This window comes from Mastacembelus armatus, chromosome 15 (genome assembly GCF_900324485.2).
Source record: "Mastacembelus armatus chromosome 15, fMasArm1.2, whole genome shotgun sequence".
Taxonomy (NCBI): Eukaryota; Metazoa; Chordata; class Actinopteri; order Synbranchiformes; family Mastacembelidae; genus Mastacembelus; species Mastacembelus armatus.
In genome coordinates this window covers 12,315,377-12,334,914 of record NC_046647.1, presented here as the reverse complement: position 1 = coordinate 12,334,914, position 19,538 = coordinate 12,315,377, and the positions used below count along the sequence as shown (strand labels likewise).

Sequence of the window (19,538 nt, the reverse complement as noted above, 5' to 3'; positions counted from 1 at the left end):
CTTTAGGAAGTGTAGCCCAATTCGTGCTACCCATCTGTGCCTTAGCATGTCGGCCCTCTCTCATGATGTTTTTTCCAGGATAGCATGTGATTTACAAATAAAACATGCCTGCATATTCATCTAAATATACATATACAGTGTACATGGCCTTTATAGTGAATAATATTTTTCTCTTCAGAAGGACCGAGATTAAATGGACCAGGTGTTAACATGTCTGGTTTGATTCTTGCATGTCAACAATGTTGCCGTGTTTAAAATGAAACACATGCGAAATGAGACTGTTCATTTCTGAGACCAAACATTTCTGCTACTTCCCATGAATGGAACTTAAAACAAAAATATAATTAAAGGTACATGCTTTGGATCAGCGCTCTTGAAGGGCCGCCAGTGTTAATGACTCACTGTCAAGAAATTTCAGTACAGAAATCGGTGCAGTTTTAACGAGCCATGCTTTGTCTGGGAGAAAGCGAAGGCACCTGATTCACAAGCCTTTATAGTCCTTCCTTCTCTCCTCGACTTGATGCTACCAAGATGATCCCAGTTGTCTGTGCCTCAGCAGACACTGAGCCAAGTCTGTCCCAGGTTTAGTCTGTCTGGGCCAAAGCTAAGGTCTGGAGGTTTAGTCCAATCTGGCTTCATGTTTCCCATCAGCAGCTGCCTCATGCAGTGACAAGACAGCACTCTTCCCACTACAAAGACTTGCTCCAGCTGCTTCCACATCTGGGGCCACAGAGTGTAACAGTTTTTGTATGTCTGCGTAAGAATGAGTGAGTAAGTGCGCCGGCAACGGTAACTTTATTACCCCGGTACCTTTTTTTAAGGGTGCTGCTAGAATTTAGCAGGTTTTATTTATGGCTTCTTTCTGTACAAAGATATTTCTGCTTTTCATTGAGGGCTTATGGAAGTATAAATCAAGTCATCTCCCCATTTCTTCTTTTCCTTGCAACCATGTGCTTCTGCATATCCCTATCATATCCTGAGAACTGCTAAGGAGTCTAGCCGCTCGATGTTAATTTACATGACGGGAATTGGCTGTTCATATAGAGGAACAATGTATTTCCAAAGTGTCGCTGGTATGCAGCATAAATGGTTTACATTCAATGGAATAGGAGTAAGAATGCATTCATTAATTTGGAGCAGCATGGATGCTTTTTCATTTTTACCTAAGAACATACACAACAAATACAACTTCTTAGGTATTTGTAGGTGTTTATTATCAATGTAAACGTTTTTTTAACAAAAAATAATATATAGGCATACTTTACATATCAAAATAATGCTCTCCAAAAATATGAACATCTCTACATTTACTATAAACACATTCAAAGGACAAATATTCTTATTTAACATTTTCAGACACTGAACCTGCTCCTGCTTATCATCTGTTGTGTAATTCAAGAAACGTTAACATTTCCTTACTCATGCCACTTCAGAGCACATTACAAACAACACAACTAAAGCTTTCCAGGCAAGGTTTCTGCTCACTCTGTGGTTTTAGAGTCGAGAAAAACAAGTCTATCTTTAAATAAGACAGTCAAAATATTATGAAAAACTGAAATAAATGCAGATGTAAATCATTGGTTATAACTATAATCCATTTTAAGGCAATTCCTTTTTCTTGTAAAAGAAAAATCTCTATGACATCTGCATCATAATGTACTCAGTCGTCCTGTTATTTAATGAATATATTCTGAAAATTATTTAGGATTTTTCTTTAAAGTTGGGGCATTAGTACCAGTAACATAACTCAGTCTTTATCAATAGAAATCTAAAGACAAAGCAATGTAGTTAATCATATAAATTAGGTGTATACTATTTAAGTAAACATAAAGCTTAAATTTCTTATTCTTTTCATGTGCATTATCTAACATATGACAGTAAATCGGTACAAAATTATGTAAAATATATAATGGATTTAAAAAAAAAAAACTAGCAGCATAAGAGGATTATAAAACATGAGACCACACTGAAGAGATAGTGAGACAGGTTAAAATACACCTGAAAAACTGGGATTTTAGAATTTTCTCCTCTAAAGCAAAACCCAGGATTTGAGTGGATGCAGGCTATGTGAGGACTTATGTTTTGGATGGGTTCACATTGTTCTTCAGCTATGCATCGCTGCAAAACAGCACCAGCGACACATCCTGGCTATTGTACTCTGCAGTTAAATTGAAACCTGCAGCAGAAAGGCAATGGTACACAAAACACACAAAAATAACCTTTATTAACAAAACAGATTTTCTCTTGAAGCCACTTGATATGGCAAAGGATGAACCCTACACTTTCAACGGCACGTCAAACAGTCTGGACAGACACTTCAGTAGCTTTATCTTTTAAACACTTGCATAAATACACACACACACACACACACACACACATACAGAACTTTGTTAGTCAAGGCATGACCTTACACACACCGCGGCATTTTCTCTTTGTGGAAAGGATCAAGTCAAAGTGAAGTTGACTTGTGTATGCTTCAAAAACTCAAGAGTTTTCTCCCGTACTGTTGTGTCTGTTAGTCAGTGAAAAAGTAAAGGCTGTTCTCTCAGCAGACACAGAAAAAAACCCCTAAATGTGACAATCCAAGAGGAGAGAATATAGCTTAATCAAGTCAAAGAAAGGTGATATTGCATTTCTGTACCTATAAAATACAAACTTCATACAAAATCACTGTCCATAGTCTTGTAGCATATGAGGAATTTTTGGTGATAAGAATTGAAAAGTGTTCAGTGCAGCCCTTTGTGTGTCTTGGGCAAGTCTTTTTTTTTTTAACTTAGAAAAAAACAGAAGTTTGACTTTATTTGGCTTTTGGTTTAGTGTTTCAAATATTCCCACTGAAATAATAGTTGAAGAAGCTTGTTGAAGTGTTCTTGAAGAAAATGATATTCTGGCTTCCTCCTTTTGTTTCCCAGAAAGGTAAAAAAAAAAACAGTTTTTTTTAAGCTTTGGGTCAAGCTGGCAGAGGGTTGGTGGTTTGATAGCCTAAACAGGATCACGGTAAAAAGCCAGGAATGAATGATCAGTGTTATCTTCGACAGGCGTACGCGTTAATGTTTTTGATGACATAAAAGCCTATGGTCATGGGAGGCATGGCTATTGTTCGTCCGGGCCTCAGTGTCTTAGGCTTCAACTCGGGGAATGTCTCATTGTCCAGCATGAGCAGCTTCTCCCCGTTCAGCTGGACATATCTGCAAGGAACAGACTGCATTAGCTCAGCAACTTTTTCCACATGCGTTCTGACAGAAAAACTGGTAGATGTGAAAACGTATGTGAAGGAAAGACAGGGCCGGTAACGCAGTTTTGCTCCTGATCAACAAAAGACAACAAATCAGGATCAGTGTGTGCACCTTCAGTCATTAACAGTTCTGATTCCAGCAGTTGCACACTTGGGGGTGCTGCTGTTTCAAAATTGTCTTTTCACTGCACAGTAATGTTCCCTGACATTTTAAATTTAATCGACACTGAATGAAACCCAGCCTATTTCTCTACCACAGTTTGGCATCAACTGCACGGAAATTGTGCATTTTATAGCCAAGAGAATGTTCAGCAAGAACTGACATTGCTACTTTTTGCAGGAAGAGTAACAGGTTTTTTTTAAACTTTTACCAATAATAATATTTAAAAATGAGATTTTCAAATTGTTGAAAATGTTTTTAACATAATTTATTTGGCCATGGTACTTAAAACAACAATTGCTTAAGACACAGGAACAGTTTCAGTGATAAAGTAAAATAAGCCAGTTTATTGTAAACATGCTTTATTTTCTAACGTGAAAAGGAAGAGCTAATTGGAAATGCTCCTGCTTTAAGGTGAAAAACTGTTGTCTACATTAGTCTACGGATGCTTTTTCTTTCCTTTAATCCCTGACTGAGCCTCAATAACATTTAGTTAACATTTTTAGCATGGCTGAAACAATGGTAAACAACACCAACAACAAAACACAGTTGTAAGTTAAGTCACACTGTGCACAATTTACAATGAGTCAATTCTGAGGATGATAATCACAAAAATGACACTAACTAACAAATTGTAGAGTCCAGCAGGAATATTTTATGAAACAGACAGATTAAGTATGGAATTCACAATTTTTAATTTAAAAAAAACAGTTTAGTTTTTTTTATCCATACAAAATACTGTCTATGCATATCATGTAACGCGTAATATATAACATAGTAAGTCATGTTCTAATGAAAATGATCTTGCACCTACAACACACCATCCTTTCACCTTTGAAGTGGTACTATTATTAGTAGCCATTTTATTATTCAATTGTAAAATTCACAATAATATACGGATTAAAGCAAGTGGTCTAGATATTTTATGTGAACCTCAAATTCAATAAAGCGTCACATAAAATTACACTCAATAAGGAGAAAGTATGAGTTAAACTAAATCGCTTAAAGCTTCCTATCAACGTAACACGGACCTGAATAGTTGGCCAAGGTAAAAAGTCCCACTACTCAGACAAATTTATAGACATCTGGTGTTGGTAAATTCTTCATAAAAGTTTCCCTGTGCTGCCTGTGATAGAGGAAAGCACTTAAGGCCTGAAACAGGCCGTAGTTAACTTGCTCTCCTATTAACTGCTTTGCAATCTTGTTCTAACACCTAAAACATCCTCTGTCATTACACTGTTAATGAAAAATCATGCCTGACTCTCCATTATGGCTGTATGTAGGTATTGTATAACACACACATACACACGCATACACACACATGTACACACACGCACGCACATGCAGAGTCCTGAGTCATTAGGGTGTTATTCCAAGATTTTAGGCTTAAGTCTGGGTCAGAATAACAGACCAGGAGCTTAAAGGAGAGAGGAAGAGACTGCAATCAACCAGTTTGTCTAAAGGGACCTTTTAACAAAAAAATACTTTGGAGCTGAAAAGCAAAAATATAAAATGACTTAGAAATCCATTTATAAAACATCTGTCTCAGGCAGTAAAAATTTCAAACAAGAAGACGCCAAACATATTGAGCTCTGTGAATATGTTTGTTTTTTTTTTAAACTGTAACTGCAATAGACACATTTAGACAGTCTGAATTAACTAACCTTAATGATTCTTCTGTGACAAAGGAAAATAATAAAAAGGTTTACAAACTGTATTCTTCTTTATTAACTTTTATTTTATTAAGGACTGAACAATATAGATAGAGATAGTAAGAAATTTTGGGAAAAAAAAGTTTTGATATGTTCACACAACATATAGATTAAGTGTGAACTATGCAGCCCATTTCCTAAAATGTATTTAGAAAAACAGCATTTTATGCAGCTTCTGAAGGGCCAATGTTTAATATCCTATAAAGCTTTAAAAAAAATAAAATGATTTAAGAAGCATAAAGTTTTTAGAAAATTCTTTTTACATATTCCATTAATAAAAATGTTTTGAAAATTGTTTCGACTAAGAGTTTTAATATTAGAGTAAAAAAAATTGTGTTTTTTTTTATTGTTCGTTTTATACAGGTAATGACGGGACTGAAATACTTGTGTAACTATTACAACCTGAGTCTCTCACCAGCATATTAGCCATGTTTATTCATGAATGAAACAGAACACACTGTAAGACGACAATATTATTGTTCGGGTAGAAAACATTTATTCAGTACCAGCGTGTGTGTGTGTATTGTATATGTGCCTATGCGCGCATGTGTATGAGATAGCGAGAGGGTGAGAGAGAGATACTAACTTGGCTCTAAGTCCGTCAGTGCCGTAGGGTTGCAGTAGGTACTGATGGACAGTCTTGTTCCGTAACGTCCCGGCCAACTTGATTTTCTTCCGCGACCGATGTAGGTTGATGATGTAGATAGTTATGGAGCCTCTCACGTAGTTATGGCTGTCATCGTGCAGAAAACAGTGAACAACATTATATTCAGAAAGAACAATCAAGGCACCAAAAAAAAAAAAGAGGCTTCTTTCCACATCTGTTAATAGGATTTATTATATACTACATTGCCATGTTGAATTAAATTCTCCATAATTAAAGATGACTACAAAGAGAAGAAAGTCTTTGATTTTTTATCACATATAGTTATAGGATCAAACCACTGCTCATTGATCAAATCTGGATCAAAAGGCTTGTAGAAAAATGATAGAGATAAAGCCTGTATAAAAAGGGAACTGAACTAGCCACCAAGTTCTCCTTTATAAGAGTCTAAAATCTATCATCTATATTTATGGTATGGACCATATTAAACTGTTCCTGTAATGGCTATCTGATGCAAAAATCTGCTTCTCTTGTCTAATATCCAATATTAAAAACCTGTAGTTATATAGGCCAGGGTCAGATGAAGGGTGTGAACACAACAGGCAACACTTCTTCAGTTACACAGACAACAGTGCTTGAGTCCCTCTCCTGAGAGCAAAGCACTGGGGACTCAACTTGATAGGGATACTGGCCAAAGGTAAATAACTAAGAGAGACAGATAAGACAAACATGATAAAATCTAATAAGGGCCCAGGTATGAAGACAAAGACAACAAAGCTGTAGTGAATACCACATGTTGGCTTTGGTGTTCAGGGTCAGGGGTAAACAGTCTGGTAGAGATCTCTCCTAGTTACCACCTCCAAAATCGCATATCTTTTGGTTTAATGTTTAGCAACCCTGCAAGACTTTTTATATTGAATATATTTACCAAGAGAAATGAAGCACTGTACTGTTGATGGGAACACTGTGTGTCTGGCTCTATGTTAAACTCTTGGAGCTTTGTTTCTGAGAAACGTGGACCATGGCTCCGAGTGATAGATCAGATGGTTAGATGGAGGGACAGATAATGACCTCTAAGGCCTTTCAAATGATGAGGTTTTTAGAGATCCAAACCAGGAACATAAACATGTGTTCATGCTGTTTGATGTCAGAGCATCACTGGAAAGTGAAAAAAAAATACCATGCAAACCACTAAAAGGGGTAAAAGGGCGGTGAAAGTCAAATATCTAATCTGCAAAGACTTTTCAAACCACTGACTGCCTGAGCACATTTATAGTCTTTGCTGTCTAACACAGCACAGTCAAACCACTAAGACTACAATGGTTCGTCCACTTAAGGGTTGACTGTGTAAAACCACAAAGTGGCAGAAATAATGGCAACTGAAGTGGCTTTGGATTCAGGAGGGACTGCCTCAATGCTTCACTGTCTGATCACATGAGTCCAGGACTGTCTGGCGTGTTGAATGGAGATGAACAGCACCACATGCCGTTGGCATCTCTTTCCTCCCAAATTCACCATACATACCAGGTGGTTTAGAGAGTACGCTTGTTGAAAACTATTACACATATTTGCATGCATGTCATCAGGCCTCATGTGGTTGTGTGTGTGTTGGTTATGCAACCTGCCCATTTATCAACCATCTATCCGTGCAGCACTTTATTATTTTTGTACGAGATGCTTTGCCTGTAAATGAGCACTGTCTAGAGTAAAGCCGTAAGTCTAGCCTGGTGCTGAAAGCCTGGGCCTGAGTTAAATGATAACCTTGAACAGGCGATGGTGGCACTCTTTTTCTCCTCCCAGCACAGAACGCCTTATTGTCCCTCCCTCTCCCCATAGAAACCCCCCTCTAGCCAATCCGAGATGGAATAAAAGTCTAGCACCCCTTTCAGCAACTCTTTGACGGCAGGGAGACAGAACCCACACACCTGATAAGTGATACCCGTTAAGTTTTATAGGCTCTGAGCTATGAATGAGCGGGTGTCTGTGGTCAGCTTATTTATGGGAAGCTGAATGGGACGGCTGGGGATTTTGTTCTTCCCCACCAGACACAGAGCCTCAGGTGTTTGCAGGAGGACACAGGGAGCTGAAAAAGCCAAAACCGCACAGGTCTGTTTTTCATCGAAATCTTCAAGGACATTCCCATAGTATTTCTACAGACCCCTTAAAGGCTAAGAAGATGTGTGCCGTGTCATCTGTCAGCCTCAAATAAAGAAAAATGTCAAATATCACAGTATATAATAACAATCTACGTTGTAGCTTTATTGAGGTGCAGGTTGCAATCTAATCCAAGGTAGTTAAAGCTGTAGCACGTACTTGTAGTTGCTAGTACAGTGAGCGTAAATACGCAGCTTGTCTCGTATGACTCGTCCTGGTTGCGGCTTCCTCTGCAGTCCAGCCACCCTTACAGCTAAAACCCTTGGCCCAACCAGACGCTTGAAGACCAGAGAGAACCAGTAATCCTGTAAGGGTGACACCACACACACACACACACACACACACACACACACACACACACACACGCGCGCGCGCACACACACACGCACGCACGCACGCACGCACACACACACACACACACACACACACGCACACGCGCGCGCGCACACAGAAATATTTGGTATTACTTTTATGACTGTATGGGTTCATTTTATCGTCAATGTTCAAGACAGGGCTGGATTGTTTATTGTTTAAAGATACAATGCAAAAGCAAGCAGGTGTGGAGATGAAGTTTTAAAGCCCTGATCTGACTGATGGCAGGGAAACCATTTCAATTTTTAAGGGTTTTTTTGTTTTTTTTTTTAAATCACAATTTTATTATAGTAGCGCTAGATTAATGGTCCCCCTTCATGCAAATATTGCTAAAATGTCCATTTTGTTTATTCAACCATGAAATGTGCTGGTGATTTTAGAAACAGATTAAGATTCTCAAATTGGGAATTAAGAATGTGGCAGCAAAGCAGACTGTCCTGTGACAAGGTGAAAAAAAGAGATGTCAGGTCCAAAATGTGTCAGCTTTCTGACAGTCAACATTTAGCAGGGGCTGATTGCCCCATGTAACATGTCATATTGCATCTAAAAACATCAACCTGTTTAGAATTGACAGGACTTAAATATGACATTTTTACAAAGTATTATACTCCATCATAAAATTGCTGTTTTCTGTTATCACTGTTGAGTGGTCCACCATAGTGTGTCTCACTCTATAGACTACACAGACTCAACACCTCTCCAAGAGACCCAGAGCAACATGTGTTCCTCAGGAAGTTCCCATGCAATCCTGCATATGGCAACATTTAAGGGCTTCTTTTTTCCAGGCAGGCTTTAACTTAATTTGCTGCCAAGGCATCGAAGAAGCAGAGCACAGTATGGAACTGTATAGTGTTGGCCACAGGCAGAGGGATGGATGGATGAATGTATGACCAAAACTGTGATCTATGATTATTGCATGTTGTATAAACAAAGACCAGTCATCATTCTGGAGTTTTATTTGTGCAAGATGGCCAAAGAGATCCTACACTTTTGCATTTTTTTAAATTTCAAAACTGAAATAGAAGAATCATCAATAAACTGATATAGTTTGAACTATGGCCTGACCAGAGCAGGAACTGCTGGAACATAAATACTGATTTTTTTTTTTTTTTTTTTTTGGGAGATGACAGCTGAGGTCCTAAATCCTGAGCAGTCTGACTGTCTGCATGTTTTCCTGCTTAATTGTCTCCCTGGTCTTTGCCCGCAGCTCCCCTCCAGATAGATAGACGGGCACAAAGACAGGCATCAGCTGGAGGAACAACTATCAGTCTGACATCCAATCAAAATACCATAAAGCCCATAATAAAATGCAAAAAAAAAAGACAGGGAGGCCCAAGTAAACTAGCAACTTCTCAGGAACCTCAGAAAAGTAAAACCACCAGAGGATAATCAAACCTCAGCTGCAAAGCTAAGGGAATAGAGGATTACAAAGAGAGTAACAGTTGACAATTACATTATTGTTTTGCTACACAGATTAAATAAGAGTCAGACCACCATGTTGAGACCCAGTTAATCTTCCAAAATCCAAAAATCTAAGTATGTGGTTGCAGTGTTTTGATGAATCTAACTGGAAATTCAACATCAGCGTTTTTAATTTTATTAGCTCCATCAAGAAGGTAACAATCCTCAACTTTAAGTGGATTTACCATAAAACAATAAAAAGATAATAGCCGTTACAAATGAAAACAGGAAAACAGTTCCAGTAAAAGGTAAAAATATGTACAAGTGTACCCATAATATGGAGATTATTGAATGTTTTCAAGTTGGAGAGTTCAGCATGCGGGAAAGGGTGGCTTTATATCTAAAAAAGTAAATAGTTTCTCGAGCCTACAAAATTATATATATATATATTTTTAAAGCTGAAATATTATTCCTCTTGAAAGCAGGCAACATTGTCTTTTCAGACAGGAGCAACATGTCTTCACATTTTGCCAGATGGTAAATACTTACATTTCTTCCATACAAGAACAACCATCACATCACGGTTTAGTAGTTTACAACCCAACACTGGAGGAAGACAACAGGCACATGTGGAGTGTAAACAAAACAGGAGAAGCAAGAATAAGTGGGACAGAAAAGTAAGTAAGAAAGAAAAGAAAGGGATAAGTGTGAAAACCAGTGAAGTGGTTGAGTCATCCATTGGGCCGGGGGCTTTGACAAGATTCTGCCAACGGGGGAGTCATCTTATAGGGGAAGGGGCCAGGTCATAAATTTCCCATGCAGGGGACAGGCTGGCCCTGCAGTGAATTCTCTCAGCAGGTAGGCTGGTGCAACCTTGAGACACCCAGCCATGTTAAAAGCATTGTGATCCTAGCAGGAAGCCATCATTCCCAGAAAAGAGGGAAGAAAAATGAAGCCATCTCAATTGTTTAATATCTTATACTTAAAGTGTGGGTTAAGAAAGAGCCTGCCAGAGAGAGCTAATGAGCGTTTCAGTGAAAAATTATTGTCAGATTTTGTAGAAGTGATTACTTCAGGACCAATAACATTAGTGGCTAACATTGTATTTTGGAATTGCCAATACTCATTGTAACAGCTACTTCTCACCAAAGCTAGAAAAAAGAATCTTGAATAACAACAAATGTTTGATAAATGTTTTGATTTCATCATTTTCCTCTATTGCTGGAACAGTGATTTACTGTTCATGTCCTAAATGTAACTTTCTCACCCCTGTTCTGCTTCAGCTTTTTTTTTTAATGAACTCAATAAATTTCTTTTATTAACTTGGCTGATGATAACATTTTATCACGCCTTATACTACCAAAACAAGATGAGTCAAGACTTAAAAGTCCAACTTTTTAAAAGAAATAAAGTCCCAAGGAACACCTCCTTTGATCAACTATACAATACAGATCATTACACACTCAGATGTATGCCTTGAAAACATCTGTGTTATTAAAAAACTCTTTCCTTGTTATACATAGTAAACTGCTCTGATTATTAATACAGCGTTCCGGCCTACGTTTATTGAATTGCTGTTCCTCCATGATACAGAATAAACTATGGAGGAACTTGTGAGTGAGCAGTTCCATTTCAGACAGTGTTGCAGGCTATTTTACTAACATGTCTGTGTTTCAGCATCTCAGGTTGCAGATCTCTCACCGGCCGACTGTCCCACACAGAGAAGCACACAGTTGTGAAGGGGGTTGAGGGGAGCAATGACACTGTCCTGAGCTACTGACAAAGGGCTAAGGTTACATGGCATTTCGCCCCTGCGTCTAACCACTCATCACCGCTAAACGCCTTTCATCTCAGCTAATAGCTCCCACGGGAAAAAGCAAGAGGTGACATCGAGGAACTAGGCCTGGGACAGAAAAAGGTCTAGAGAGTAACAGGACAGATCAGTGCAGATCCTTTTTATTATGACGAGGAAAGCTGAACTGAGGCACTTACAATGTGAGCCTACAGCCATTTTACACATTACTGAACTGAAACTGAGAAACTTACAGGCAAAGGGTTAAAGTGCTGGTCCACAAGGTGTGTGTATCCATAGTCAAAGAATGAGTGACGCATGACAACATCTATCCCCTGCACAGCAGCCATACCCAGTGTGTTCACCCACCTGGAACACATAAAAACACAATAACACACCTAGAGGAAACGTTAAGGATGATTTTCAAAAAATATTGTTTTCGTTAACAAGTTTCAAAGTTATCTTGTGTTGCTGGTTCAGTTCATCATAATGATTTTCGTAAGAAGCTATAATATGATAACTGTACTTACAGAAAGCCAGCAGCATAAGTGTCAGACAGATTACTGATGCCTCCTGCCCATGCAGGTCCCAGTCCACCCAGCCACACTTTCTTTCCAGGAGAATATGTGTTCACAGCCTGCAGTGAGTGATGGAAACGCAGGTGTATCAACAATCTATTGTTTCTTATGCCTTTCTTATGCCTTTCTGATACTTACTGAGAAGCTATTAAAGCTGGACTTCTACATACTCCCCCTCCCATTACATTTCATTGAACGTTTTAAGTTTTGTTCCTGGGAATCAGTGGTTCTTTTTCCCTGAGGCACTTTGGCACTGTTCATCTCTTACCACTCAGCAAGTCTGCCACAGGAGCAACTGTTGTTAATGTTGCCTCATGGTGGAAACAAACCTTTCAACCTGAGGACTCAGTCTTGCAGCTTTCACATGTGGTTTGTCATCACTAAAACTGGCTGAGGTCTGAATGATCCATAACTTGGGCAGACTCAAAAGGTATGGAAATATATCGCATGAGAAAAATTTGTTATTTCTTCATATCTACCTTTGAGGTTGTCTTAAGGTCTAAATTTACAGATAAAAGTTGTTGGAAAAAAGGAAAAGATCAGAGATATGACTTCTGAAATATGCATCACATACCTCACAACCTCACAACCTCATAACCTCATTTTGTCTCCACAGTATAGAAATAGAATTGTCTTAGGGTATGAATTAAGCTGCTACTTTGAAAGTAAGTGATGTTGATATACACAGCACACTGTAAATATGCTATTTATAAATGCAGATTATCTACAACAGATGCATTTCAGGAAATTAAAGTACCTTGATAACTTTATTAATCTGCTCTGTCAGTGTGTCCAGTAGACGAGTTTTTAGAAAGTCTTCCACTGTCTTCACTCTGCCATCCATGTAATAACTGTAATGGAAATGTAGGGAAAATGCTGTGAGAGAAATACTCTATAAACACTCTATGAGCAACAAACATGATTTTTATTACACATGGTAAAAAAAAAATGCACAAGCTTCATTTTGATTCTCTGTCCATCCACGCATCCAACCACCCACCTGCTTAACCTGGTCTGTTTGATCTCACATAACTTACAATTAATTCAAAATGAAAGTTAAAATGTATAATGAAAACTATATATTATATTATGGTGTTTCTCCTTGTTGGATAATTGAATTTACAAGTTAAAATCTCCTCACTTAAAGAACTGTACCATGGTTTATGTATGACCTATTTGATTTTTCATGTTATTAAAAACGTCATTCAGTTTATTTAGGTCAAATCTATGCAGTTGACAATCTCAGTGCCATCTACTTCCATCACTGTAGTAAATCAGATCCTACAATATATTATAATAACATGTACACCTATAAGGTATGTCAATAGTATTAAAAAAAACGATGAAACAACTGCAGGTTGAAAATCCAAACCAAAACTCATTTTCATTGGTCTCACAGATGTAGTACACAAGACAACATTTCACCAACACCTATAAAGAAAAGGGACTGTCATATTCAATTATACTTTAGTGCACTGACAACCCAATTCTGTGTAGAAATGTGGGATTGCATAAGAAAGGCGTTGGAAGAACAGAGATTTTATACAGTGAACAATGAAGAAATCCATCTGTGATGATTCTGTGTGCTAGTGATAAAGTGATAAAGACACAGAGATGATAATAAGAGGTGATGTTAAGAAAGTATGATCAGAGAACTTTTTATTGGTAATCAGAGCCAAGGATCTGAGGAACCATCACCCTGTGGGCAGACAGAAAGCCCTTCCAAGATCCTCTGCAAGAATCCAAGAGAGAAAACAAGAAAGCAACAACCACACACACCAGTTCATGTTTCAGGCACAATCAAACACATTCTTATTGTATTTGCTCTGCAGAAGAAGAAAAAAAAGAGGAAAAATGAGTCTTAAAATCAAACTCTCTTATGTCTCGAAACAAATGGCAGTCAGTCAAGCAGTCACTACATTATGTAGTTGACTCGTGGGTAAAGTTATTTATGTAAAGCATAAACATAAGAACGTTTTAACACTGGGAAATGCCAGCACAGCATTATCAAGAATACACAATACTCTTTAAATTGTTACCAGTTAAAGATCAAATCCCTGGTTTAGTTACAGTGGCAAACAGTGTCCCAAATCCCCAAGCTTCCTGTGCTGAATTACAAAAGTGCAACAGTTAGCTGGGAGGAAATCTGGGAGTTTAAGAGCACTATTAGTCACTATAACACAATCAGATAATGCACCTTTAAGCGCTTTAAGGTCCATACAACTGATCTTAGGTATTTCCAGATATTGCAGCCTCTAAAAGAGAAAACCTCCAAGTGTAACTCAAACTTCCTTCAACCTCTCATTCAATGATTGTTTGTGTTTTAACTAAAACTTAGTTAAACAACATACAAACATCTTCTCTCAGGAGTTAAATCACTTGATATCCAGCCTTAAATATAACCTTGTAAGTTAATCTATCACCATCACCAAAATGCTGAAAAAATATGTTTTCAAAATGTTATAACCCAGTGACATCATAGATGGAGCAAAAATCAAGACTGCTGCACATAGTGAAAATCCCATGCACAAGAGGTAAAATGGCTTATGTCGATGCATTTTTTGGCACAAAACTCAAACATTTCATAAAGTGAAATGAGAAAAAGTAATAGCCTAATCCCTTAATCCATTGGCATTCATTGGTAGAATTTTTACCAATATCATGACATAAGAAACAGATGCGGCACCTGTTTAATTAGAGATTTAAAAAAATAATCTATGACTCATTCTAGATATTCCCTCTGAATCAAAGCAACAACTGTTATTAATAACAGACAAGATCAGCTCAGTTCAGTCCTGCCTAAAGCAGCTACAGTTTAGACTTGTTTCTACTGAAACAGGAAAACACTGTTTAAAAATAAAACTTTAATAGGAAATTTACATTTGAGGCTATTAAAGTTACTTAGAGAATGTCAGTCAACTCAAGCAAACCGTCAACCAACTAAATAGTGGACAATGCAAAAGTAATATCATCAATAGTCAAACCTTGAACCTGTTTTGGAAAATTCAGTGAAAATGTGACAGATGTCTAAACAAAACTGTTGAGAACACAGATGAATTTAGTTCATGTTGGGTGCAGTGGTGTTGCAATCTGAGCTTGTCCCTGGCCTCAAACTGCAAACAACACACGGATTAAGTCATAGCTTTACACAAATTATTTGGTTATCCTATCATCTTTCCCGAGAGCGCACAATAATTCTTCAGCCCAGATCTCAGGGAAAGACATTCCAGTTCATATATGGAAACAGAATCAGACAGAACAAGTTATTGGAGCTATACAAATGAACACTAGATTAGCTTTCGGGGTTCAGTAGAGCAGAAACTGCAGAAGGAAATAAATACAGAGAAAGCTGTCTTAATATCTGGAGCAAGTTTACAAACACCAATCTATAATCCTTCCACTTCTGGTCAAGTCTAAGCTGCAAAAACAAAACCCTGAACATTTCCTTTGTTCATCACAAACCGTGACAGGTTCCTTTAGCTGCCAGATTGACTAGGATTCAATAAAGCGCAAAGAGTCTGAATGTTTTTACACATAAAAGATCCACTTGGTGAGCCTGTTGTACACAACTCCCACTGAGTGCCAGCACCACATCAAAAGACAACTCCCTAACAAAACTATCTACACTCTATTAACACAGAAACATCATAGAGATTAAAGAAACAGATGTGATCAAAAAAGACAAGGATGGATGGAAGCAGGGATGGAAGAGTAGCAATACCAAAACTGGAATAAATGTACTAGAGTATAAAAACATACTAAATACTAACTGTAATTAATTAACTAGCTGTGTTGAGTACAGTCTGTAACAGTTGATTTCTAGTAAGTGCATATTTAAGCATCAAATAGCCATCTGGTGTACTGGGGAGATTCTGGGGTGAATGGAAGGGTAGCAAAGTATGAAGAGTTGTGAGTTCTTGATGTGGACCAGCAGGATATTATCAGATCAGTCCGTGCATAGCAGCAGCTGAAGTCAGTAAATTCAGTCATCAATAAATTTACGGTCACTCTGTGATTTTCAAAAAGGAAAGGTTGCAAATCTTTCACATCGCTGTTCTCTCTCGTCAGCAGCGAAGGAGCAGAACACCAGGCTCTGTAGCACCACTCATTCTGACAAGCAACAAGGTTAGATGCATCATATTAGGGTTAATCATTTTATTTAATGTTTCTAAAACTTTATTGGAGTCCATTATATTAGCAAATTTGAACTGAATGGACATTGTTTAGAAAGACATGCCTGTACAGTTGCACAAATCTCACTTCATGTTAAGCCCAAGTCCAAGGAACTCTGCAGCCCTTTATGATAAAACTGTGGCAAAACATAAATCAGGGCAAGGATTAAAAAACCCATTTCTAAAGATTTGATTGTTCCCAGTAGCACAGTGGCCTCAATAATTGTGACATGGAAGATGTTTAGAACCACAAAGACCCTTCCTAGAGTTGGAAGGACATGCAGCCCAGCTGATGTTTGCCAAACCACATTTAAATGAGAATTTAAAAAATACTGATTGAACTTTCTGCATTACAGTGATCTGACGCATACAGTCAAGACAACGCTGCAGTGGTTTCAATCTCTGACTGGCACTGAATGGCCCAGACAAAGGCCAGATGATGGCAGATGATGGAAGTTCACAGACGCTTCCCATCCTATCTGCTTAAGCGGATCTGCATTGAATGGGTTAAACTGTACCAAATCCAGGTCTACAAAAGCTGTAGATTATCCCAAGAACAGTCTAAGCTCTATACACTGCCAAAGGGGCGTCTAAGAAGTAATAAATTCAGGTGCTGAAAGCTTTTGCACAGTAAATAACATATTTCATTTTTGTAAAAACTTTGTCAAGTTTATAAGCAGAAATATAAATTGTATCATAGTAATAACTCTACAACACAAATTGTGCAAAAAGCCAAGAGGTAATCATACTTTCTAAAGCTTTTGAAAACGCTTTAGAGTTGCTTTCCGGCCAAAGTGCTCCTTTTCAAAAGCAATGGTCATTAAAGTGTATCCGTCAACACTTCATTATTTCAAAAGGGTTGAGCAGGGGGTCTGTGCTTGTTTGTCTCGCATTCAGATGTTCACACCACTAATACATCACTGCTGGAACAATTAGGGCTTACATTAAGTGCATTGCTCAGGGGCATCTAAACAGCTAATTTTGTGAAACAAGGTTAAATCTGTCTTGTTCACCTTTCTTGCTCATATTTTCACAGCTAGAACTGGCAGCTGTATGATGACATACTTCAAAATATAGCCTACTTCTCTCACCAGGAAGCAGCCCATTAGGCAAGGTGCAACATGTTCACTAAACTAAGAAGGCGTGAGTGTTAACATTTAGGTGTGTAATTAAAGAATCAACTGACCTCAATTATGGAAAAGATATTTTCTTACTTACATTCATGGTATCAAACCATGCAGATAGTTCTGGTTTTCTTTGCGGTGGTTTCTATATCTCAAAAAATAAGTTAACATGTTTGATAATATCTCATTGTATTAGAGCTGAATAGGGATGTGTTTGTGGTGTTCACAGGACTCGTGAATTTCAAAATAAAAATCTTGAAGTAAAACGACAGTACTCATATGTCAAAAAAAATGTTTGGATTGTTGTGGTATCTCAAAAGCTGATTTCTTTCAGATAAGTGGTATTGGAAAATTTTGTAAATCTGATAAATTGATTAAGATCTCATACTGGTGTTACAACAAGCTTGTGTATGTCAAGGCAACATCTAGACAAAGATCAAATTAAAGTTGTATTATGATTAAAGTTTTCCTTTCTTCAGGGTGCTTGATGCTAAGTCCAGATTAACAGGGACATTGTTTCTAGGGAGAAAGATGTCCTCATTGATTTTCTTTAAGTGCTGTGAGCACTGGCAATTCAATTCCATTCACCTCCATGGTATTGGCAGGATGGGCAGAAATCTCAGAGACTTATATTTCCAAATCTGAGCAAATTAAATCAAGACATTGTGCATGTTTACAAACCACTGGGGTGAGTGAGAGACTTGGGTCAATTGACTATTTAACTTACTTAACATGACAAGTTAGTGTTAGGCTTCAAGTGCTCTGAAAATAAAATAAAAATTGTGTATACAGATGTTCAGCCATGCATGTTTGGAAAAATGGAGAAACTCTTTCTATAAAGTAAAAGAAAACCTAATATTGCAGCAAAATGGGCTAAAATGGAAAGAAAGTCACACTAACAGAAAGAAAATGAATAAACTTTCTGATCATGAACTGATGGTAAAAGCAAAAATGAATAAGCAGTAACTCAGACAAGATGCTGCAAATGTGAAATTAAAATGTTTATGAAAAAACACTATAACATAATGCAAACCACATCATCAGTGCTTTGTGATCTGGAGGTACAAAATATTTCACTACATAACCCACATGTTTCAACACCACAAGCTCCAACAGAACACCTCTGACCATAAGCCACAGACAGACGTCCTCTAACAAATCCATATGGTGCTCCTAACCAGTTTATAATGAATGCTGCGTTTCTGACCCACTGCGCCTGATTCAAAACAACTTGAGCCAGCTGCCATGAAGTAAAACCTGTTGTAGACGTGTTAATGAGTGGTCTCTACTTTTATTAGTTTGGCTTCTTTTGTAGAGGTCAGAGTTTCTGTCACGCAGCCTGGTTAGACTGGAATCTGGACCTCTAGTGTAAAACAGGCTAATTGACAGAGGGAATGAGCCAGAGCATATGGTTTGATTTTAACAGTGTGGGTGGTGTTTTTCTAAGCCTTGCTGACAACCCTTCTTCCCTCCATTTCTTCTAATTTTTCCTAATTAGATCCGACCTTCACCTTAATGACCACTCACTCAGTCACATAGACTTTGTCTTGGCTTACAGTGGGTGGGTCTTTCCACGCACATTTTTTTTTTTTTTTTTTTTTACATGTGTGTGGAAAGAGATACAGATGAAACATGAGACAAAAGATCAAACCACACCACTGATATGTTTGTATGATTTCTTACAGTACATGCAATGTACAAATGGCAGGTGTTACAAATTTGTAAACACACACACATTTTTAGGCTATAAGACCGACCGTGTGTGCCTTTTTTTTTTTTTTTTTTTACTGCTGTTCAACATTGAAGGATAAACACAGTTCTGCTCATTAAACATCAGTGTTTCTCAGTAACAGTGTTAATAATGCTTATTACTAGCTACTGCATATACACAGTGTGCCGATAATGAAGTAAAAGTACAACATGGCTGTTGCTGTTAGGTTTATGGTTAGTTAAGTGAATGGTCCACTGTTTTAGAGGTTGCAGGTCAATTATGTGGTTTTCTATGGACAAATAATAAAATAGGGAAAAAAGGGTAAAATACCTACTGTTGCCACGTAACTGCATCTACAACAGAGCCAGCATTCTTCATGAACCTGAAGGGAAGAAAAAACAGAGCCGTCTTAAACTCAGTGGCACTTTAAATTTAACATGAAAACATTTTTTTTTAATGACCTGGGTCCTTTTTTCACAGTTAGAGCCATTAACATAGTGTTAATACTGTAGGACCTGGGGAT

The 19,538-nt window shown here is 37.8% G+C and overlaps 1 protein-coding gene across 1 annotated transcript in view; it reads right to left on the bottom strand.

Annotated features, from left to right (window-relative positions):
* Positions 1-1,728: 1,728 nt before the first annotated feature.
* hpse2 (heparanase 2) overlaps positions 1,729-19,538 on the bottom strand; it is a 51,560-nt gene continuing 33,750 nt past the window's right edge. Inside the window, exons 6-12 of the mRNA XM_026309611.1 lie at positions 19,350-19,397; positions 12,766-12,859; positions 11,961-12,067; positions 11,685-11,799; positions 8,025-8,170; positions 5,694-5,840; positions 1,729-3,188 (exon numbers count right to left, since the gene is read on the bottom strand). Of these exons, the coding sequence (XP_026165396.1) occupies positions 3,026-3,188; positions 5,694-5,840; positions 8,025-8,170; positions 11,685-11,799; positions 11,961-12,067; positions 12,766-12,859; positions 19,350-19,397 (820 nt within the window). The 3' untranslated portion in view covers positions 1,729-3,025. The remainder of the gene's footprint in view (positions 3,189-5,693; positions 5,841-8,024; positions 8,171-11,684; positions 11,800-11,960; positions 12,068-12,765; positions 12,860-19,349; positions 19,398-19,538) is intronic.